Source organism: Emys orbicularis, chromosome 15 (assembly GCF_028017835.1).
Source record: "Emys orbicularis isolate rEmyOrb1 chromosome 15, rEmyOrb1.hap1, whole genome shotgun sequence".
Lineage (NCBI taxonomy): Eukaryota > Metazoa > Chordata > Testudines > Emydidae > Emys > Emys orbicularis.
In genome coordinates this window covers 21925296-21949302 of record NC_088697.1, presented here as the reverse complement: position 1 = coordinate 21949302, position 24007 = coordinate 21925296, and the positions used below count along the sequence as shown (strand labels likewise).

The 24007-nt window shown below is 46.2% G+C and overlaps 2 protein-coding genes across 2 annotated transcripts in view; one reads left to right on the top strand and one right to left on the bottom strand.

Moving 5' to 3' along the window:
• Positions 1 to 304: 304 nt before the first annotated feature.
• On the top strand, positions 305 to 5888 carry LOC135889428 (transmembrane protein 45B-like). The gene is made up of 5 exons (XM_065417299.1): positions 305 to 488; positions 1877 to 2086; positions 3477 to 3661; positions 4730 to 4875; positions 5747 to 5888. Exons 1-5 carry the CDS (start codon positions 305 to 307, stop codon positions 5886 to 5888), a joined length of 867 nt encoding a protein of 288 aa, XP_065273371.1.
• Positions 5889 to 11750: 5862 nt separating this feature from the next.
• NFRKB (nuclear factor related to kappaB binding protein) overlaps positions 11751 to 24007 on the bottom strand; it is a 34891-nt gene continuing 22634 nt past the window's right edge. The window contains exons 22-28 of the mRNA XM_065417081.1: positions 23151 to 23371; positions 22738 to 23011; positions 20814 to 21035; positions 19422 to 20207; positions 17201 to 17307; positions 15692 to 15827; positions 11751 to 14782 (exon numbers count right to left, since the gene is read on the bottom strand). Coding sequence (XP_065273153.1) covers positions 14657 to 14782; positions 15692 to 15827; positions 17201 to 17307; positions 19422 to 20207; positions 20814 to 21035; positions 22738 to 23011; positions 23151 to 23371 — 1872 coding nt within the window. The 3' untranslated portion in view covers positions 11751 to 14656. The remainder of the gene's footprint in view (positions 14783 to 15691; positions 15828 to 17200; positions 17308 to 19421; positions 20208 to 20813; positions 21036 to 22737; positions 23012 to 23150; positions 23372 to 24007) is intronic.

The following is a 24007-nucleotide window of genomic DNA, read 5'->3' as shown; positions in this document are numbered from 1 at the left end:
AGAAAAAGCGGAAAAGATTGAGGTGGGAATTAGTATTATAAACACAATAAATCCTGATTATTGAGGTCAAATTTTCAAACCTGGGTGGGTAAAGGAATCAACAGGATCTGTAGGTGCTCAGGACTTTTGAAAAACAATCAGCCCTTTATGAATAGGCTGGGAAGAATTGCTCATTTTGCTGGCTAGTTATAAATGCTGTAATACCATACAAATCACAGTTACCTGTGTAATTAAGAGCATCAGAAAACCTCATTTGCTTTCCAGCATGAACACTGATTGCTTTCTCTTTTCATGACACTCAGGGATGAAAAACTTTGAAGGTCATGCCCTGCCAGGGTGCTACTTCCTGGCAGTTGGGGTCCTGTGGTCTGTGAAATACCCCATCAAGTATCTCATGCAGAGGGAGAATGAAAACATCAGCAAAAATAAGTGGTACCAGTATCTGGAGCTCCTGGAAGGGATAGGCAAAGTTATCACTGCTCTAGTGGGTAAGGATTGGAGCTCATTACCTTCCTTTCAGCTAGTAGCAGTGTGTCATTCCCCCAGCTGCCCGATGTGTCAGCACCCACACTTGTCGATCAGAATAACAAGCACCAAATAAGTTTTCTCCTATAGATAGGGCCCTACCAAATTCACAGCCATGAAAAACGCATCACGGACTGTGAAATCTGGTCTCCCCCGTGAAATCTGGTCTTTTGTATGCTGTTACCCTATACTATACACATTTCACGGGGGAGACCAGCATTTCTCAAATTGGGGGTTCTGACACAAAAGGGAGTTGCAGGGGGATGGCAAGGTTACTTTGGGGGGGGTCACGGTATTGCCACCCTTACTTCTGCGCTGCATTCAGAGCTGGGTGGCCGGAGAGTGGCGGCTGTTGACCAGGCACCCAGCTCTGAAGATAGCTCCTCGCCAGCAGCAGCACAGAAGTAAGGGTGGCAATACCATACCATGTCACCCTTACTTCTGCGCTGTTGCCTTCAGAGCTGGGCAGCCGGAGACTGGTGGCTGCTGACTGAGGGCCCAGCTCTGCTGTCAGCAGTGCAGAAATAAGGGTGGCAATACCATACCAGGCCATCCTTACTTCTGTGCTGCTGCTGGTGGCGGCGCTGCCTTCAGAGCTGGGCTCCCAACCAGCAGCCGCCGCTCTCCAGCTGCCCAGCTCTAAAGGCAGTGCCACCATCAGCAGCAGCGCAGGAGTAAGGGTAGCAATACCGCACCCCCCCCCTGCAATAACCTTGTGACTCCCCCCACAGCTCCTTTTTGGGTCAGGAGCCTACAATTACAAACAGCGTGAAATTTCAGATTTAAATATCTGAAATCATGAGATTTATGATTTTTTAAATCCTATGGCCGTGAAATTGACCAAAATGGACCGTGAATTTGGTAGGGCCCTACCTATAGACCATGGGAAAGCAGGCAGGATCTGCTCAGCAGGCTCCAATAGCCTGCCCTGTCCTCCAGTTAAAGTTCATAGTTAGGCTGTGTTGGGCTTTTGAATAGTAATAGATCTTTCTGAAGCTAAAAGAAGGCAGATGCACTGTAAATCGTTTGCAGACTTAAGACAAGAGATCTCACTATGCCCTGCAGTAGTACAGACTCCATGTCACATCTAGGTTAATACTGATAAAGTACTTACCTCTGTCGCAGCTGCACCTGCCTCCCTGTACCACAACAGTGCAAAGGGGGAGAGAGGGGGGCGCCACAGGCAGAGCTGGAAGGCTGGGGTAAGGGGATCCTTGCACAGTGCCTGGATTCTGATCCTTTACTCGCCTACATGCCAAACCTAGAGCAGAAAGGTGGTTAAACGCTAATAGCTTTCTCAGTGACTTGGATCCTGTTCTCCCTTCACACCTGCCCTTTTCCTGTTGGATAGGGATTCTTGCTGGACAGTTTATTCCCGAGGGCCCCCATTTGCATCTCTACACCCAGGATCACACTTGGGTGGACCTGCTGACTTGGACACATGGAACCATGTACTTCGCTTATGTCCTCGATGGCCTAGTGGATATTCTCATCTCCCTCCCACTTGGGCTGCCCCCAGGGCTGGATCGCTTCATGCTCTCCCAGGCGCTGTTTGTTGAAGGTTAGTAGCAACAGCACTACTGACAAAAGGCTGCGGCAGCCTAGGTAACAGATGAGTCAGAAGCTCTAATAGCAGTGGTCCCCAAACTTTTTAGGGTCACGCCCCCTCTTACCCCTGTCTGTGCTCCCCTCCCCCAAGTTGGGGCCGGGAGTGGGTCTGTGGCTCCCGGGGGGAGGGGATGCAGACGGGGTAAGGGAGCCAAGGCCAGGACTGCAGCTGGGGGCAGGGCCAGGGCCACGGGCTGGGACCGGGGCCAGGTGCAGAGCAGACTGGAGCAGAGCTGGGAGTGGAGCAGGGAGGTGCTCCCTCCCCATCCCGTGGGAGCTGGCTCAGGCCCCGCCGCGCCCTCCAAACATTCCTCTGTGTCTCCCTCAGGAGGGTGTGACCCACAGTTTGGGGATCTTTGTCATATAGGTTTCGAAATCCTGTTAACGCTTCAGATCCATCAGCAACACTATGGCTATATCTACGCTACAAGCACTACAGAGGCACAATTGCAGCATGCTGCTGTAGCATAGATGTTTCTTACGTCGACAGGAGGAATTTTTCTGTCTATGTAGGTAATCCACCCCCCGCATAGCAATTCTTCCATCGACCTAGCCACATTTACACTGGGGATTAGGTTGGCTTAACTATGGTGCTCAGAGGTGTGGATTTTTTCACATCCCGGAGCAATAGAGCTAGGTCAACTTAAATGTTAAGTGTAGACCAGGCCTATGTGGCTTAAACAAATATAAAATCCTTCACATTTGTAAATTATTCACTTGAGATTTTCATTTCAGGGGAGGCTCTTGGCTCGTTGTTTCAAATCAATGGCTAAGAGAGAAACTTTGAAAACCTCTGGGCACATGGGCATAGTTTCATTGTCAAAAGGGAAAAAAAGAGGGAATGAGACATTTTCAAAGAATGGGCAGAAACTCAGGCATCAGCACTAGAAGAAAAAGAGAGACAAAGCTCTGTTCCAAAACAGTGTGATTCAGAACAATCAGTTATTTACAGGAAGAAAGGTACTTCACACAACCTGACTTACCAACAGTCACTTATCAGTGACTTGCCTTGTCAACTGGGGACAGACTGTTTGCCTCATACTCATTTGGACAATAGGACCTGGCTTTTCCCAGAAATTCTTCCTTTACTTGCTTGCCTCAAGTTTTTAAGTGGCAACATCTCCTTTCAGATCAATAGGTCCTCTCTGTGATCTGCACTATCAGACCCAAATACGTAGCAGGCACCTTTTCCTTTAAAAGCAGTTGCATGTGCCCAAAGTAGGGAAAATTTCTTCTTCAATCAATCACAGCCTAGGCTCCAGGGTCACTGGTTGGCTCTTTGCGTCCAGTTCTTCACTAATCATTTAAGCAGTATTAGCACAATTTGGTTTGAATTTTGGCAGGTTTTCTCTTTTATTTTCATGCCCATCACCGCCCCGCGCTGGATCAGCACATCCACTTACTGATGCTCATTGCCATATTTGGTGGTGCCCTCTGCTCCCTTCTGGAAGTATTCATGCGAGATCACCCAATCCTGGAGCTCTTAAGGACTACCATGTTCCTTCTCCAAGGATCCTGGTTCTTGCAGGTTTGTAATTCTTACTCTGTACTTTCAGCCTGATTGACTAGTATCTTGGGACCAGCACAACTAACAGCTCTCCGGGTTACAGCAGTTCTCTCTCCAGGTTATAATTGTACGCATTGGTTCTTAAAACTTTACCTCCGATTTGGTAGAAAAAAAAACCACAGACACACATTTGTAAGACTAAGAGCGGCTCAGCCTGGGAATGTTGGTCATTTTGTTGCATTCACAACTTAATAGAATCAGGACTCATCTAGAAGCCAAGCAAGTCTTGCACTGTGCTCTCAAGGTCAGCAGCCTTGGGCTCTGTGAGACAAGCAGGGAGAGCAAATTCCAGAGGTTAGAACCTAAGTCCTGCCCCCTTCTGACTAAATTCAAAGGTAAGGACAGTCAGGACAAACACCTCAGATGATCTCAGCTGACCAGCTGGTGCATCAGGAAAATAGGATAGGCTAGTGGTTAAAGTGCCAGCCTTGGACTTGGGAGACCTGGATTCAATCCCCTGCTCTGCCACAGACTACTTGCGTGACCTTGGGCAAGTCACTTAGTGTCTCTGTGCCTCAACTTCCCACCTGTAAAATGGGGATATTAATACCTCCCTACCTCACAGGGGTATTATGACGATAAAGAAAAACTGGATAGTTCCCCCATTACTATACTAACGTCAGTACTCCAGATGGGCTGTCTCTATAGCCAGGACCCAAACCATATAGTGCTTTGCAGATTAAAAACACACTTGAAATTTCACCTGGATGCACACAAGGACCCAGTGCAATATGCTCATTGTAGTCAGTCACTAAGCAAATTCTGCATTCCTTGAAGTGTCTGGATGGTTTCCAATGGCAGTCCCAAGCCAGCACGTTAGAACAGTCTCATCAGCAGGTAAAATTGGTGTGCAAATCTGCAGGAAGGCACAGGTACAAAAGAAGTGCAATGTCCTAGACAGACACTAGAGTACAATGGGGAGCCTTTGGTCAGTGCATCCATATTTGATACTGAAGCTGTGTAATAAAGGAGAGGATGGGGTGTTGGAGGAGCTGGCCTGCTCATCATATCACCACTTATTCTAACTAGATCGGGTTTGTGCTGTACCCACCATGGGGAGGGCCAGGCTGGGACCAGACTGATCATGAAAACATCATGTTCCTCACCATGTGCTTCAGCTGGCACTATATAGGTGCTCTCCTCCTCTTTATCATCAACTACACCATCGTTTACTGGTACGTAGTGGGGCCAAGTGGTGGGAGGCAGGATGGGAGAATGGTCTGTGCAGACATGACAGTAACTAGCCCTGGTTTGTGTCAGTGACACACAACGATAACAGATAACAGAACTGCTTATATGCAGTGGGCAAAGAACTCCCATTATTTGTACTGTGGTAGCACCAAGAGGCCCCCAGTGAGGGATCGCCCCCCCCCCGTGCACATTCCTAACAAAAATATGACCCCCACCCCACAGAGTTTATCATCTATGTATCGGGTGAGAGAACAAATGGGGGAGTGAGATGATTCTGACTGATGTAATAAGCAGGGGTTCCAGCACTGCCTAGCCATTGTCAATGGTGGGTATATGGACTTATTCCATAGGTGAACAAGCCCCTAACGTAGCAACTTTAGATGTTCAATCCAAAATAAAACGCACTGAACATTTCGCCCTTCTGAACTTATTTAAGCACTAGAGCAGCAAACAGAGGTGACATTTAACTGCTTCACTGCTGCCAAAATATAAATTCACTCCAGATACAGTTTGGTACAGAACATCCAGTCCATTGAGTTACATGTTGTAGATAGGCAAGATGAGCCTAGGGTACCCTGGAGAAAACATGGCTACTTGGCTATCCAATATGTGGTATACTCAGCACCACAGGGGTTAAACTAATGGCTCACCATTTGGATAGTCAATTTAGGACCTGCATAATGAGAGGCAACCCTTCACAGACAACAGGACCTTGTTAAAATTTAACCCTGAAGATTAAAAAATATGCAAAAAAGTCATATAAATCTTAGTTCTCTCACTTGATTCATTTCCTGAAGGTGGGAGGCTGTCTCATAGCTTGTTAACTATGCCTGTATCAATATTAATCTGTTACAGTTGCATTGAGAGGTGGAAGAAATATGGCAGTCGGGGAAAAGTTGGGAGTTCGACGTTCGACATGAGTTCGTATACTCCCCTCCTACTGGGAACGGATAACGTGGAAAATGTTGACTCCACAGTGGGGTCTCTTCCTTCCTAGAAGCCAGGAGGATTTTCCTGCCCCCCAAATAACATGGGCTGCAGATTTGTCATGGTGTTTTTTAACAAAAAAATCACAGCGAGCTCACAGTACATTTAGTAAAAGTCTCAGGTTTAGGAAGAAATGTTAAAGTCACCGGGGGGACATGTCAGAGTGGTGTAGGGTGACCACATGTTCAGATTTTATAGGGACAGTCCCAATTTTTGGGTCTTTTTCTTATATAGGCTCCTATTACCCCCCACCCCCATCCAGATTTTTCACACTTGCTGTCTGGTCACCCTAGAGTGGTGGTGTTGGGTCTTGCCCTTGGGGGAGGATTGGGCCTACCCCCAAAGGCTGGGAGACCCTGGGGGAGGTTGCAGAGTGAGCCCATCCCACACTCACCTTGCACTGGGGCTCCTGTGCCCTGAGGCCTCCCAGAGACATCATGGACCAACGGATTAAAAACCAAACACAGTATCTGACCCCCCCCCCCCCATGACAAACGTGCAGCTCCACAAATAACTAATGAGAGGAAAAATGGATGGGGAAGCGGGAGATCGGGGTTCAATTCCTAGCTCCTCCCAAACATTCCTCTGTGATTCTAGCCAAGTCCCTTAACCTTTCTGTGCCTCGGTTAATCAACTGTAAAAATGAGGATAACAATACTTCCTTTCCACCACTGTCTAGTCTATTCAGTTTGTAAGCTCTCCAGGGCAGAGGCTGTCTCCTTATGTATGTACAGCACCTAGCACAAAGGGGATGTGATCTAGGTGCTCTACATTACAGCTGGGCAAAAATATTTCACACAATTTATTTGCTGAAAAAATGCAATACTGATCAACCCCAATTCACATGATCGCCCCCTCCGGCTTAGATGCCATTCACAAAACAGAAGAAAGGTATCACCACCTCTTCCTCTTCTGTTTGTTGTGTGAACCTAGCCCTTTAAGAATGTCCAAAAACATTTGTTTCAGGTCAAATGACGTGCTTCATTGAACCCAAAACAGATTTTTTCAGTTTTCAAATTCAGTTCAATCAGCGCCCCCCCCCCCCCTTTTTTTAAAAATCAGAACGGCCAACTGAAAAATGAATTATTCACCCAGCTAGACTCTAGCCACTACTGTAAATGCAAATGAATGTACACTAGCTGTCATTCAGTTCTCTTTCAGCAGAATATAAAGGAACTTAAGCGAAGTGACTTACAGTGGGAGTCTTAAGCACTTTGAGAATTTTGCTTATCATCATCATTCCATTCCTACCCTCGCTGTTAAGACAGAAACCCTTTCCATTAAACAGAAACAGCAGCACATTCTCCCTTCCCACATAACAACGCTGCCTGTTCTGATGCCTGTTGCTCTGGGGTGTATCATTTGTGCCTTTAAGGTGTTTAAGGCAAAAGCGCAGGCGTTGGCCTGGCAGTCAGCTCTAGAGCTACGTAAACAATACTTGACAGAAAGATGACTAAGTATTGAAAATAGGCACCAGGTACAGGACTGGAGTCACAAGTACTAATTCTGGATCTGCCATGGACACTCTCCGCTACTTTGGCCATGTCGCAGTTACGTGCTTCAGTTTCCGTTTTCTAAAGAGAGAGAGTCAGAAAAAGGTTTCCCTACCTCATCTACAGTGTAAGAATTATTGTAAAGCATTCTGAAGATGAAAAGTGGCTCCTAACATTTAAATCATGGTCTGGAAAGTCATTTTCATTAAGAACCATCCTAGCAGTATCTCCAGGGCGAGTTTCTAGCCATCAGGGTGCCCTGTACAGTTACAGAACAGACTGGCTTCATTTTTTTTAGTACATACCCACCCATCAGTTGTTAAAAAAAGGCAGACTTCGCTTCTCATTAAAGGTGTTAATATTTTATGGATGTGTGTGTGGTAGGGGAAGTTTACTAAGGCCATGTCTACACGACAAAATTAAGTTGACCTAACTTACATCAGCATACAGCCACCGCCGCAATTACATCACTCATACATGTCTACACTTTGCTCGTGTCGGCGGTGCGCGTCCTCACAAGGAGTGCTTGTATTGATTGTACTGTTAGTGGGGGGCATTGCAGGAAGGCTCCTGAAAGCCTGTAACAGTCCACATAAGCAACGCAGCATCTACATTGACTCTGCGTCGACCTAACTATATCAACCTTGACTTTACGCCGCTCGTGGCGGTGGAGTTATTAAGTTGGCGTAGCTGGGCAGTTACACCGGCAGGAGCGAAATTTAAGTGTACTGGCATTCCATAGTTAAGCTGTCTTGCATCAACCTAACTCTGTACCATAGACGAGGCCTTAGTCCTTGTGGGTGGTGGCTAGAAGTTACTCTCTTGATGAGACGTGTATCTATCCCACTGGTGGAGAGAGGAGGAATTAAGACACTCGTATAATACATAAAAATACATACCTTCTTTCTAACTCCATGTGTAGCTTTTCCACACAAAGGGTCTGTGCAGAGGTAGCTGCTCTTGCACCTCAGGGCATATACCTCAAATTCTAGTAGAAGGAGCTTCAGAGCAGCAGTAACCCAGGGAGGTCTGCTCATGTTCAGCAAACAGCTTAGCAGAGACAGGGAAGGAATGAAGAACTCTTTCCATTTAACGAGCCCATAAGAGCAGGGATCTAAAAGTTCTACCCTTTTGGTGAGGGGAGAGGAGTGTCAATTGAACACTAGTTAGCACAGGCTTTGCAATAAGAATGGCCGAGAGCAGTTTCTTGGCTGGTATAAGCTAATTTAATCATTTTAATATACACTGTACTTTGCTTTTTCCAAAATGTCAGAGGAATTTGTCCCTAAATGCCACATAACATTTAGACCTAGAGAAGTGTGATGATCTGGGGAATTTGCTTGTACACTTTATGAATTCATGGTCAGATTATGAACTCTGTATCTTTACCAAGCTGCCAACTCCATTTCGAATACAGGGCTAGTCGTCGTCTTCTCTGTTGTGCTGTTGCCTTCCTGTTGTTCTGAAATTCCAACGTGTAGCGGCAAAGGCCTGATAAGAGAGTCATTAAACATTGATAATCCTCCATCTAAATGATACGGAGATGGCTGCTGCCCAGAGCAAACTGGTTTTTTTTAAATCTGAAGTCGGGGAGATGGTCACATGGGCAATGAAGTCACTGGCAGGGATCTGATCACCTGAGGAATCTGAGGGCTGGCCTACACTTGAAACGCTACAGTGGTACAACTGCCACAGTGCTTCACTGTAGACATTACCTCCGCCAAGGGAGAGGTAATCCTAGTGGGAGCAGGTCGATGGAAGAATTCTTTCATCGACCTAATACTGTCTACAGTGGAGGTGTGGATGTGGATGTTTCACAGCCCTGTGTGATGTGGCTGGGTTGACAAAGGAGGGCTGAAAGTTATAAAAGGGCAGGAGCTGCTCTACTCTGGGGGACTTTTTTCTCCACTGGAAGAGGAGGGAGACGCAACCCAGCATTGAGAGCCTGATGAAGCAGGGGTCCCTGCCTACTTTCCTGAACATAGATGGACACCGAGCAAAGGTGAGCTAGCGAGTGGCTTGCGTTCAGCATATTTGTTGTTTTCTATATGATCTGTACTCTGTGTATTTCTCAGACTATTGAAGAGCAACAGTGTTTGAGTAGTGTTGTGTGTTACAACTCCCACGGGACCCTTTGGAAAGGTAAACCAGAAGGCTCGCCTTGTCGGGTAGAACAGAGAGGGTGCGTTTAATATACCCAGGGGTCAGTACTGGTCCTAGGGGCCTACAGCAGGTGGACAGAGGGGCGTTATTTCCGTGAAGGGGTAGCAGACATAGTCGGTGCCCAGGGAATGCGTCAGAAAGGCCAAGGGAAGAAACAATGCAGCCTGCTGAGAGCCATGGAAACTCAAAGTACCTGGGGATCCAGAGGTGTGGATTCCCTTCACAGCAGGGAGAGCCAGACTGTATCTGTGACAAGGTGCAAGTGAATTAGAGACCCAAGTTCTTAACTGCAGAGAAACAAAAGTGCCTCAAGTAGAGTGAAGTACAAGGTCCAGTTTTAATCAAATGCTACAGATGACCCCAGCATTTCAAGTAAACAGTGAAAAAACATGGAACATTGTCTGGTAGGAAAGATCTCTTCAGAGCAAGCCTAAGAGTAAAGCATCAGACTTCTACAAAAGCTCTCTGGGAAGGGGTATCCCCTCTCTTATCCTCAGTGCTACTGGAGGTAGGAAATAGGGTAGGCTTGAAAGGATTAGACAGTTAGTAAATATCAATTTCACTGTTTTCAGTGTTGTAGCCATGCTGGTCCCAGGATAGTAGAGAGACAAGGTGAGGGAGGTAATAGCTTTTTTTGGATCAACTTCTGTTGGTTAGAGAGACAAGCTTTCGAGCTCTTCCTCAGGTCTGGGAAAGGTACTCAGTGTCAGAGCTAAACAGAAGTGGAAAAGATTGTCAATTCAAGGGACCATTCAATTTCTCCCTTTCCTCCCTGTTAACACCTCTCTAGTCACAGGGAGGAAAGGGAGAAAACAAAACAAAAGAATAGGGGTGGGGGGGTTAAGTGGAAGGATTGTTGGAACAAACCATAAATCCACAATCCCACATTAGCATCAACTTCCTGGAAACCACAATCAGCTTCAGCAATGGAACCCTACAAACAATTATAAGCAAGAAAACTATGGATCATCACATCTACCTTCACAGATCCAGTAACCACCCCAAAAACACCAAGAAACCAGGCACTCAGATACCACAGAATATACTCCAAAAAAGAAGTCTGGGATATATACCATAACACACTTAAAAATGCCTTCACCAATCAAGGACACTCCATCAGAGAAGTAGATTGCATCATGGAACAGGCCCCCCAAATACCCCAGGAGAACCTGCTTCAATACAGAAATAAAACCCCCTTTGATGCATACTCTTTAGTTGTCACCTACCACCCCACACTGGAAATCATCAAACAATTACAACCCACATTCGATGGGGACCACATCCTGAAGTCTTTTCTGAATCCCCTCTTCTGGCCTTCAAACAACCCCTCAAGCTCATCAGAAGCAAGCTCCCTACGGACCAGGACACACCAATTCAAAGCGGCACCAGACCCTGCCAGAACAACAGGTGCAAAACCTGTAGATGTATCTCCACTGCTACGATAATCAACACCCCCCTGAAACACAACTTTCAAGATCCACGGGTCCTACATATGCCTATCACAACATGTGGTGTACCTCATCCAGTACACTAAATGCCCCAACAACAACTATATGGGTGAAACGAGACTGTCACTATGCTCTCAAAGAGCTCACACAGAAAAATGATAAAGACAGAAACACCCTATCACCTGTGGGTAAACGCTTTCCACAAAGTGATTGTTCTATATTTGACCTCTCAGCCCTCATCCTCAAAGGAAACCTGGCACAGCTCCTTCAAAAGACAAGCCTGGGAGCTTAAATTAATAACTTTGCTACACACTAAAAACCATGGACTGAACAAAGACACTGGATTTATAGCTTATTACAACAATCTGTAACCCATTTATCTCCCTCCCGCCCCACCCCTCCACTTCCCTTCTATGACTGGAAATATGTTAACAGGCCACTTCACCTTGAATGATCCCTTGAAATATGAGTTAACTACCTATGCTATGCAATCTATTCTATTCCACCTTGTAACACTGAGTACATTTCCCAGACCTGAACAAGAGTTCTATGTAAGCACGAAAGATTGTCTCTCTCATCAACAGAAGTCGTCGGTCCAATAAGTTATTACCTCACCCATCTTGTCTTTAACTTCACTGTACACACACAAACGACACACACACAAAAAAAAATATTTCCACTGATAAGAACCAAAGTATACAGAGAGGCAAAGTAAGAAAAATGCTGCTTGAACGTATTAAAGTTTGATTTAAGGATATTTACTTTGTACATTTTGACATACTGACAATTGGTGTTTTATTGGTTATAAAGCTTTAAACTTTTGAATAGCAACATCTACGGTCATTAAATTGTCTGACCCTTCCCATGATTTCCCACAACTATGAAAATTTAAATTGATAAAAATAAAACAAAAAAATGCTTAAAGATAAATGTTGAATTATCCATTGAAATTATTTTTTTAAAAGTGAATTCTGCCAAGCCTAGAAATAGCATAGGCAAGCGGAACATTTGTCTAAACTGCTAGAATGGTTTGGCAAAAAACCGAACAAATAAATTGTTGTTGGGCGAACAAGGTTTGGTGAAAATGGCTTTCAAGCTCTCCCTGGGCTGGCAGAGCCGATGAATGCTGCATGGATACACCAAGTATGTTGAGTGGGTAAGTATGTTTTAAACAGAATGTAAACTCTTTCAGGGAGGGGCCATCTTTTCATTGTGTGTGTGTGTACAGTGCCCAACGCAACAGGGCCCTGATCCTTCACTAGTAGGTTCTAGGTGCTACCACAACACAGATGATAAATAACTTATCTGTGGCACCAGCTGGTAAAAGGAAAACAAGCTCAAAACCATCAAAAATAATGTGGGCAAGGGTTCCAAGAGGGTGGAGTTTAATGGAGCCTGGCTGGCCCAGAGTAAACCCCTCCATCCTGCAGAAGGAGGGTATCTCCCACCACAATAATGCACCTGATTTGATGCTTGGGTATAGTTTTTTTCCCCCCGTGTAATGCCACGAGTTCAAGAGTTACAAACCATGTCTAATTACCAGTAACGGGCTACATTAAAGCCGCAGTGCTGCACAGTGTAAGAAAGACATTCAGCACGTCTCTAAGGCCTGAGACATAACTCTGTTAAATACGACTAGCAAATGGGGATTACCCTGATTTGGGATAGGATTTATATAAAAACAATATTTCAGGAGTATTGTGGACAGCACTTCAGTTTAGCTCTATATTTGACTAGCTTTGGTTACCTGACTGAGCTAAACTCGGGTTAAAGAATTCAGCTTCAAAACCAGAAGCCTTCCTGTTCTCCATCCTGAAGGAAAAGGGACAAAGACACAGGAAGTGACTGATATGGGGAAGAGGGGAAAGGCAGCTTTATCTTTCCAGATCTTGTTAAGTGCACAAAAACCATGATTCAAGAGAGTATTTTAAAATGCTGCATTTAGGTACCTAGCTCTGCTCAAATGCAGCTGCCATCTGCTTCTTGATATATTTTTTGTATCGGATTTTCCCAAGTGGGTTGGCTATAGTTAAAAATAAAGAGTGCACGACATACAAGGTCTCAATCTAAATTCAATCAAAAGCCTCATGCTGCCCGGATCAACAGTACCTGAGCCAGCAATGAGTAGCTACAACTGAGTCTTTCAAGCAGAATCCAGCCTCAACAATTCAGCTAAACATTGGAAGACCATGAACAGCAGGGCTTTTTTTTTTTAAAATAGACTATATTCAATGACGGTATCAATCAAAGGCAAACAGTGTATTAAAAAAACAAGAGGAACAATGTTAAAGAAACCTTCTTATAACAGTGTCTATTAGCCCTTAGCAGATCAGATGATCACACTACATTTCATGACAGTATGACAGAACTCTTTCCTTGCCAAAATGAAATGGTCTGTCTAGAACTGAAGGGAGATGGCAAGTCGGATCTAAGCGGGAGGGTGGTTAGATCTCTGGAGCATGGGTTGTAAATAAAACTGCTTTCTGCATTGTTATTTTTTTCCTACCCTGACACTTCTTCTGGACTCATTCAGAGAAAGAATTCCAGTGATGTCAGAGTTGGGAGCAGAAGTCAGTTCATCTCCTGATCTGTAACATGCACAATCCCAACAACTTGTATATCAAGATAAAAATCAGAGACAGATAAAAATCAAATAAGGCCAGGCCAGCATCAACTTGGGTTAAAAGTAAAACACTTCTGCTTGAGTCAGAATGAATGCAGCGTGGACAAAACTGAAGGCTTGTTCTCTTTTCCTTTTAAACAGGCTGTAGTCTTCTCTGGTTGATGATTCAGTCACTGAGAAATGTAAGGGAAATTCCCTGGCAGACTTTTCTTCCTGTGTCCTTTCTCTGAGCTCATTCACAGCCAGACTCTCATACGTGCAGATACATACATACAATAGTTATTAGCTATTTTACAGCAGAGGTTTTCTTCATCAGGCATGCTATGGGACAGGACTCTTCTATCTGGCCTTTGGAAGGATAACAAACGGAAAGTTTCTCCAGAAATCTGACACGGTGATGACAGTCAATAAAGAATCTGGGTTGGGAAGTGAAAGGAGAGGTCTTAAAAAGTTATAAAATAAATAAATATATAGAATTTGTATTGCAGACAGATTAAGCCCTAACAATAAAATCAGCCACCAACTACAGCCACCTCTACAGGATATAAAGAGAACTGATAGCTGGACTTCAAGACCAAGAATGAAGCTTGTCCATGACTTTAGAGAGTCACTGAATCCCTCTTCCCCTAGCAGCAAGTTTCACCGGTAAAGGAAGAACCCAGGCGGACTGCCTGAGGCTAACCCAGAACATAATGCAATGACAGCAAGGCACACTGCCATTTGCAAAAAGGGCAATTCGAATGAGAAGAGAATAAAGACGCGTAGTAAAATCTCCAATTAGTCACTGCTATAGAGCTTGATTTTACAACTCTGGACTGAGATGTTTAGGTTCTTAAATACAGAGTCTTGTGTTGCTGTACTGAGGTTTCCACTGGATACCACAATTCTGGCTCCAGGCAAGCCATGTTTTGCTTTTGGCACAGGTGAGGCTCCAGTCCAATCTCTGGATGGTCTGTGTTGGCAACTAAGAAGCCCTGACTGGTGATGGATGGGGGAAGGATAAGGCGGCCAGGGAAGCTCTTGGAAAGTGATCCCTTTTCACAACTGATGTTCACTGTTGATCCTGTGTCTGTTTCGGAGATGGTGCTGTTGTCACAACAACAGTAGAGACTGCCTTGGTAGAGCCCGACACTGTTCCCTGCTGGAGATGGGAGGCCGATACTGTTTGAATTCGCACCTGTTTGAAATGAAAGAGCATTTAATTCACAGCAGAGCACAATATGTCGTCACACTGCACACACACAGCATCAATCCCAATGGGCCAGCAGCACTAATTCAGGGCACCATGGTAGTCACTTCACCTGATTCAGTCACAGCCAGCATTAAAGTTAGTCCAAAAGTCACCCATACAAGCAATACTGAAAGGCACTGACTGCACAGTTTGGCATCAGCAAGTTCAAAGCATCCAGTGATGGTCTGGGACAGTGCAGTGGAGGAGGGACAGGTTGGGGGGGGCGGGGAAGAAGAGACAGATTCTAATGAAAAAGGATTAAATCACCAGTTTGAATAAAATCCCAAATCTCAGCTGCTTTCAGATTTTCAGAATAAAGGCATTTGATCTGTTAGATACTCTGGACTTCTACAGGCCTCATATCACAGGCTCTCAAAGTACCCTGCAACTTCCCAGTTACTATAATACCAAATTTATGGATGGGAAACTGATGCACAAAGACTGATGTGATTTGCCCTAGGAGACAGAGGGAGTTCAATCTGCAGACCTCTGGCTGGAAGGTGCTAGAGAAGTGCAAAAGTATCAGTAAGTGTAAGATACAATCCTTTTAGCCCTAAGTCACTGCTGAGGAAGAAAAGCTGGCATGCTGCCTGACATTAATATTGTTCTTTTTCTTCGTCCTTACTATCCAGCAGCTCATTTCGTTAAAATTTAAAACAAAATAAATCCAGATGCTATAGAAGGAAGTGGGGAGATGAACTAGATGTGCTCAGTGCAAACACCAAAGACATACATTTGCAGATTGGGTACCAATGTCAATGGAACCTTGTGTCTTCATGGGCAAGACCTTCATGGAGATGCTTCATGGAGTGAAGAGCGAATGGGCAGACCTAAAGTCCTGCCAGGTATTCTTACCTGCGTGGCCTGGCCTTGTTGCTGCAGCTGTTGTAGCTGTTGTGCTGTCAGGAAGCTCACTGGTTTGTTCCCAGCAATCAGTTTTGTCCCAGCTGGCATGGTAGTCAGGATGATATTCCGACCCAGTCCACTAATGCTAAAGACAGAAACCAATTGAAGGTCAATTGTGATGCAGAGGGCTGAATCAACTGGACTTGGTGACACAACCTAGGACTCCCCACATAGCCCTGCATGCAGCTCCCGACTTAGCTCTGAGTGAGACAGTGGGACTACCCTGGCATTCAAGAATCACTACCAAATTCTGGTTATTTTCAAAAGTAGCTGGAAATGCAAATGGTAATACGGTTCTGTTGTAGTGTACCTGTATTAGCTAAATGCAGTAACTGCTAATTTGGTATGAAAGTATTTGTGTTTCTATGCCGCTCTGATCACTGACTAAACTGCTCTTCAGCTGCTAAGAGATGAAAGCCACTGACCTCATTTAGCACTGGTTCTAAATTTTTCATGTGACTATATTGACAGAGGTTAGAATGAATAGGTTATGCTAACGTTCACCATGCTGCATGGCAGAAGGTACTGCATGCTAGTCACATGACTGCAACACTGGAAGCTCTGAGGGTCACCCCGGCTTCTTGTCTATGGGTTAGTCTAACCAGACGGTGGGTAATGAAACACCCTCCTAGATAATGCAGAATGCAATCAGCATGTGGAATTTCCTGCCCTGGACGTGGTGGCTAGAGTGACGTGACAAGGATTCTAGAAATGAAAATGGACCATTACTTGCATGCTGATGGGATCTATGTTGATGCAGTTACACTTGTGCTAGTTTCTCTCACATTGACTGGGCCTCAGATCATGAATAGGATTAGATACTTCATCAGGGTGATTCTCGCTCATGTGCACGGAGCTGAGCTGATAGCTAAGTTCAGAGTAGGGAACAAATTCTCCTCCAGGGCAAAGACCTTGGGGCAGTGGTGGCAACCTGTGGTCCGCATGCGGCCCATCAGGGTAATCTGATTGCAGGCCACGAGACATTTTACTGACGTTGACCGTCCGCAGGCACGGCCCGCACAGCTCCCAGTGGCCACGGTTCGCCGTTCCTGGCCACTGGGAGCTGCGGGAAGCAGCAGGCCTCAGGGACGTGCTGGCTGCCACTTCCCACAGCTCGAATTGGCCGGCAAAGGGAGCTGTGGGGGGCTGTGCCTGCGGACAGTAAACGCCAGCAAAACGTCTTGCGACCCACAATCCGATTACCCTGATGGGCCACATGTGGACCGCAGGTTGCCCACCACTGCCTTGGAGGAATGATCTGGAGGTGCCTTCCTCTGGAGCAGTGAGCAGGAATCATGTTCGGATCATGCAAGATGGGTATATCCCCTCAAATTTCCTGTGATTGTGGTGTGTCCAACCTCTATTTCTAGATCTCCATGAACCTGATTGTTGGACCTCTCCATCTCACTTAGAGAGCAAACGGAGATGCTGCTCACTGGAAGGTTGCACATTACTCACTTGGCCCCGAGGTTGCCCTTGATGATGGGGGCTGTCACCACATTCTTGCCTTTCACTGGCTGGCTGATCACTGACAGCGGCACCGTGATTCGAGCTGGCAGTTTACCCTAGGGAAGTGGAAGATTATTAGACAATATTGGGAGTAATGGGGAGTTCAGTAAAGAGCCTGGCAACATACAGGTGCCACTTGCAGTCCTGGCATAGAAATCAACAACAGTTCTCAGCTTTGCTAATGAAATCTGTCTCTCATTTCTGGCTCATTAAAATGTACCCTACCCACCCTACCTCACAGCTTACTCAACCCTATGTCTCCACAGCAGCATTTCCCAGGGAAGGGTTGTTTGGTTAACATTTGCAGCTTGGGAGCCTAAAGTTATCAGACCACTTATTTAGCTGCCTTTATTGAGACATAGTTTTAGGTGCTTATCTTTGGGCATTAAAAAACAAGAAGTGCCGGCGTTAACTTTTACTGAACTCCCAGCTCAACACAGGCAGCACCTCATGAAATTCCAAAGCTGACACCATTCCAGGAGGTAAATGTTCCAGAGAATCCTATCAGGTGCAAAAGAGGCTTGTATGGCTGAGCGACAAGATGTAGAATTTTATGCCACTACTGTAGTAGTGACAAACTTGTCATAGAGAAAACTTATCTTAACAAGAGAAGGAAGACACTTTCCATCAGTGTTTGAAGGCAACTTTTAGCCAAGGTCTAGCATATTTCAAGGTTCTGCAGCCATGGTATTAGCCGCACAATCACATTTTATACTACAAGCCAGGTTTCTAGCCCTTATGGTTGCAAAGAAAGCTTTCCAAACATGAATCAAGAATACACAAATGCAGTGACATCTGCCGGAGTCTGCAGAGAGCCTGCAACAATGGGATCGGAGAGCTGCAAACTGCCCCAATTCACCTCAGTAAAGAATTAATGTTGAATTTAAAGGTGCCAATTTCATTGTCAAATCTACTTATTATTTCACTGCTGATCGTTTTAACATCCAGGTAACAGGGACTGTCACACAGACTGTCTCTCATACCGCCTCTGATGCCCACAACCCCATCTGTACCCTACCTTACCCAGCTGCCCAACCTTCAGCTTCTGCAACAGCTTCTATAATAGTTATGCAACTTTTACATAAAATTCTTTAGCATATTAAAAATTCAACTTTGTAGGGCAGCATAAAATATACTGAATTGAATATGAAATTAAACAGGATGGAAAACTGCAGTGACTGGATTATTCCTTTTCATATTGATTTCAGTGAAAACCTCAAATTTTTCAGTTTATCCAAAGCTAACACAGCATCTCCAGCCTGCTGCCCTGGTGGGCTGCAGAATCCAGGGATCTTGCCACATAATTTCCATCCATCTTGCCGAGTACATGGGGCCTTGTTTGCCATCTGGATGAGGATATTTTGCTGGGGCTGAGAATCAATAAATTGAATAATGTGCTGACAATTTGGAGAAATCAGCATCAAGTCTTCTCCCTGCAGCCCACCTTGGCTCTGGATTTTGTCCAGACTAAGGAGACCTATCTGGGACAGGGTGGGATGGAAAAAAAAGACTATAAACTGCAGCCATAGATGGGTTATCCTTAGAACCAGTTTAGCAGATTCATCCTTAGTCTCTTGACTCCCTTTTGTACCTTTTCCCCATCAACATTTGTTACTGGTGACTGGCACACTTTATAAACTTGTATCCACTTTTCTACAGTTGAGCTCCCAGGTAGGGTAGACTTGTGAGACCCTATCATTAAAACAGTTCTTTGTTGAAATGGGAGGAGGAAAGTAAATTCAGCTCCCATCTCCCTCCCCTTGAAACAGAAGCTCTGACCATTGTTATGGGACTGGGATGGGTAAGACCCCTCCCACCACTCTAAATCTTACTCCATAACCCACACACTTACCAAACGAGGGCGCCTTCCTGCTTCTCACCCAATTCTAACCTGCAGGCTCCTGGCCTGAGGGGAGGGTTGGGAACCAGCAGTGGGGGCAAATGACCTAACTGAACCTGCCCCCTAGTGGCCAGAAGCCACCCCTCTTTCTGGCACAATGCTTCTTAGCAGTCACTGTGTAACTCTTATGAGCTGGTTAGTCCTTCAATGCTCTATGCTTTAAAATCAGCTAGTGCCCTAATTAAGAGGGATCTGGGATGTTTCAGCAGAAAGAGGGAATGAGACTATCCCCTCTCACCCCAACCACAAGAAACAGCATGAGTTACTTACCGCCTGGGATGTAGATACGACTGTGGTGCTCACGGGTACCTGCCGCACAGCAGTGGCTCCTGTTCCTATGGTTATGGGAGTGCCAGCTGCCCCAGAGGCCACAGCAACTGCCTTGGACACCGCGGCACTCATAGTTGGTAAAGAAACAGCTGAGGTATGAACTGTGCCAGGCATGCTCACTGAAGAGGAAGAGGGCACTTGCTTGGCATGAGTGGCTACAGTAATAGTCTGCCCTGCTTTCGGTGGCATAACCCCCAGTCCTTGCACAATTCTTATGGTGGCAGCTGGCTTAGCCTCAGTGGATGCCACTGTAGTAATGGCTTTGCCCTTCTGGTCTGCCATCGTCATGCCCAGAGCGGGCATCAGTCTGAAAGCTGAACTGGTCGACTCCGCAGTCTTTAAGTCAGGTGTCACTTTAACCACCGCGGTCCCAGCAGGGCTGGGAGAAGCAGAAGTGGCTGTGCTAGTCTTGGCTGGGGAATCAGCAGACTGGACAGGATTGGATGTCACGTGCAGAGTTGCAGAGATGCCCTTCCCGCTAGTGCTGCTTCCGGCAGCTGCTGTGAAGAGGTCCTGAGTCAATTTGACTGTGGTGACTTGAGACTTGGCAAGGGTGGCCATCATGTCTGGGGTGATGCGCAGCACAGTCTGTCCCTTGGCATCCGTGGTGATGGAAGAGGGAGGCAGGCGCAGCACGTCCTTGCCTTGGATCCGGAAGTTAGCAGCTGTGAGTGGGATGCCACTTCCAGCCTGGGTCTTCATGCCAAGTTGCCCTGTAATAGCCACCTGGAAGACCAAAGAGGTACAATCATGTTACACCCAGTGAGGAAATGGCCCGAGACGCAGCCGGACACAAACAAAACTTCCCAACAGGCTGATATTACTCAGCAGATGCTGCTCTTTTTACCTCTTCCCCATCAGAATTGAACCAATTCTCCAACAAAGGTTCTAGAGAGCATTGTGCTGCTGGAAATGGTGTCGATGACTCATTAGCTGGCACCTCTTTCCTCCCCTCACACACCACACAAGAGATTGAGGGACGATAGATACTAGCTCCCTTTCAGTCAAGCTTGGGGAAGAAATATCCAAGCCTACCGGGCTGGTAACCAAAGAGGTCAAAAATGTCCATTTGGTGTCTGCATGTTCCACACACGCACATCCCACATTTACACTTGCAGCGTGACCAACTGCACACACTGGAATTTGAAAACATGGTCCAAATACAGCAAGCCTTCAACTGCCTGAACCTGCACGGGCAACAAAACCTTCCAGCAGTAACGGACTTGCTGTCGTTTTCCACGAGCCTTTCACATCTGGACACCTAAGCGCTCTGTTAAGCCACAAGGAATAGAAGAGTGAGTCACAGTCCAGCTCCCCATTTGTGCCTCTCACCTGCTTAAGGATATTCTGGCCAGCTACGTTCTGGATGACAGTGGTGGAAGAGGAGGAGGATGGTGCAGAGCTGCCTGGAGAGCTGGTTACTGGCTTTGCAGTGGGACTGGACGCCGCAGAGAGTGCTGTCACAGCGATACCTGCCTGTCCTGTCACAGATGCTCCTGGCCGTTGCACCTGCACTGGACTGGTTTGGGCTTTCACTGGTATGGTCATAACAGCCTAATGTAAAAAGTGAAGGCAAAAGACGCATGGTCACAGGCAAGACATTCACGTCCCCATTGTGCCCTTCTGCCACTTGCCGGCACACTGTCCAAGAGGCCTGGGACCCTTCTCCCTGCCCTGAATCATATGCCTCCACTTGTCATGTCCCTCCTTGAAACTGTTCTTTAAGGCCGGGAAACACAGCTACCCCAAACCCTTATTGGCAAAGGTGTGTGCTGTCAAGTTTATTGGACCACAAATTTGTACCTACAACAACAGTTTCACCTCATCGAAACAGGTTGGTGCCCATACTCCAAGGTTGGGGATTGGGTGCAGGCAGTGGCTTGTTTCAGTGTCAGTTTTTCCTTGGGCAACTTCTGAGTAGGTTAATCCATCCTTCTAAGGGCCCTGATCACGTGGTAAAAAAATCACGTGGCTCTTTTCACAAGAAAAAGCGTCAACCCTGCTGACCTAGCCAAATTCAAACCAGGTATAGTTAATGTTGCCCACCAAAAAACCTGACCCCATAACTTCAGAGGTGTTCTCTTCTATGTACCCTGTCCCCAGATGCACGCCCTTCTGTCCAGACCAACATCTTCTGCTCTCCCCTGACATTTGCTCATGGACATCCTGCCACACTCTCATCTTCTGCAGAATTGAATTGAACATCCTCCCTCCTGATCCACTCCCATTCACTACCTTCATTGATACTCCACTACCTTCTGCCTCCTAGGCTCAACCTTATTATCAGTGATTCCTCTCTCTCCTTCTCCCCCTATTTCCAGTTCCTTTGCTAAGCTCCATTACCACTTCATTATAATGAAAGTCTTCCCTTTGCCTACAGTCTCCACTGCTAAAGGTTTTGTCATTTCTTTACTTCACCACTTAGTAATAATTTGTATTGCAGCAGCACCTAGCAGCCCCAGCCAGGAATCAGAGCCCTATCGTGCTAGGTGCTGCACAAACAGAACAAGACGACTGTCTGCTGCCCAAAAGAGCTTAGCCATCATTCATCACTGTAACCATCTCCTTTCTGGCCTCCCTATTTCTCCTTTCTGCAACCTCCAGTCTAAACCAAACATTGCTGCTAACCTCACTTTCCCCTCCTGTCACTGAGCATATCAGTCATATTTAATCTGAATCCCCTAACAGACAGGAAGCCACTTACTGCACTAAACACAAGGGTCTCACATGTTAACTCCAGGTCCCTACACAATCTTGTGTCTTCTGCTTTTTCTTCTCACCTATCACTTCCCTCCATATTTTCCCATTCCCAGTTTTGTTCTCTCTGTACTCTGCTGCCTCTTAGCCCTGAAACAGTTTCCCCTCTTCTAAGTGCCTCTTAAATCCCTCCTTAAAACCCACTTCTTCCAGGAAGCCTTCTCCTCCCAATGTTGTCTCCACCTGCCACCTTTCCTGAACTTCTGCTCTATTCTTTCCTTCATTTGGCTTGTCTGTCTTAGACTGTAAGTGCTTTGGGTCTTTTATGTTTGTAAACTTCTATGTAAATTTATGGTGCCGTATAAGTGAGTGATAAATAATACTAAGACTGTTATGCAGAGGTGCTGGTCTAGCATGGCTGGTGTGCTTCACCTCAGATGAGATTGCTTATTAGCAGTTGGTGAGTGATTTGTATATATCATCTCCAGAGTGCTACGGGATCTATCAGGGTGAAAAGTACTTGAGAGCCGGCTCACCATTTCTACATGGCTATTCTCACCTGCGGTGGTACTTTTGTTTGTGTGGCTGTAGCACGGATCTGAGGCACCGATGCAGGTTGCTGCTGCTGCGTTACCACTGGGGTTTGCTGAGACACAGGTGGGAGGCTGGACTGCGCAGTGACCACTCGGACCTGCGGGAGTCCCGAGGAGGCGGCGGTATGGCTTACCACCCTGGTTGGAGGCGTCTGTGGCCCAGCCTGCGTCTGTGCACTCTGACCTGTGGAGAGCAGTGTCCCAAGCTGGGGCATGGGAGGAGATGACACCAAGAGAACGCTATGGAGAAATGGAAAGTCAGTGGGTTAATGAAGCTATAAAGAAAGACAACAAGAGAGACCAACAGTGCCCACAGTTCATGCATTGAACTTGTTCTCTGCTGATACTGGAACACAAAGGAGCGCAGGGGAAGCATTACCTTTGGCTTGGCTTAGCTGGCTCCGGTCCAACACTTGGAACAGTCTTGCTAACCACAGAGACTGGAGGAGGTGAAATGGGTGTCGCCGGCAAGGCCGGTGTGGTGGGCGTCACTGGAGTTACAGGGGTTGGTGGCATGCTGGAGTCACTGAGGCTCAGCTGGCTTGGCTCTGAAGTGCTGCTGGGGAACACTTTCACTGAACTCTCCTTGCTACTAGACTTCTGCAACAAAAGCACAACTGGAGTGAGGGTCCTTATGGAAACAAGCGCAGTAGTTCATTGCGCAGGGATATCGTGGGTGAGACCTTAAAAATGGAGGCACTTTTCTCTGTGCGGACGTAAATGAGCCCTTAAAGCACCTTCCACAAAAGCAGGACCTTGGGGTTAGAGGCTAATGATTCTCCTCCCTTCCCAATGTGGCACAGGGTGACTGCAGCTGTTTGGCTACTGGTGCTTTCAGGGGTGACTGCATTTCAGTAGTGGTGGATGTATGCAGATTTCTTCGTCTCCTATTTCCACTATGTCAGACAGACCTAACAATCTCATATCTCCCGCTGCCAACTGGCTAGTTTGCTAACTGGAAATAATTTTGATCAAAAATTATTTAGTGCTAATCAAAAATGCTGGAGTGGAAGCCCTGGAGAATGAAGTCCTCTATTTAACCAGAGCTCAAGTACAGCACGGACAATGGCAGGACAAGCGTCACACACACCATCCTGCCAATGAGCCTCAACGTAGGGAAGGATGTATAATTCCATTTCATTGGCCTCTCTGCTGAGCCCACCACCACCGATGACTATTAGCACCAACTGTGGTGCGGATTTTGTAGCATGGACAATTGTCCACTGGGAACTGGAC

Excerpts from the sequence above, each read along its gene's own strand:
- LOC135889428 (XM_065417299.1), top strand. The coding sequence starts at position 305 with ATGAAAAACTTTGAAGGTCATGCCCTGCCAGGGTGCTACTTCCTGGCA. Across the intron at positions 489-1,876 it reads AGTTATCACTGCTCTAGTGG|GGATTCTTGCTGGACAGTTT; the intron begins GTAAGGATTGGA and ends CCTGTTGGATAG. Across the intron at positions 3,662-4,729 it reads AAGGATCCTGGTTCTTGCAG|ATCGGGTTTGTGCTGTACCC; the intron begins GTTTGTAATTCT and ends TATTCTAACTAG.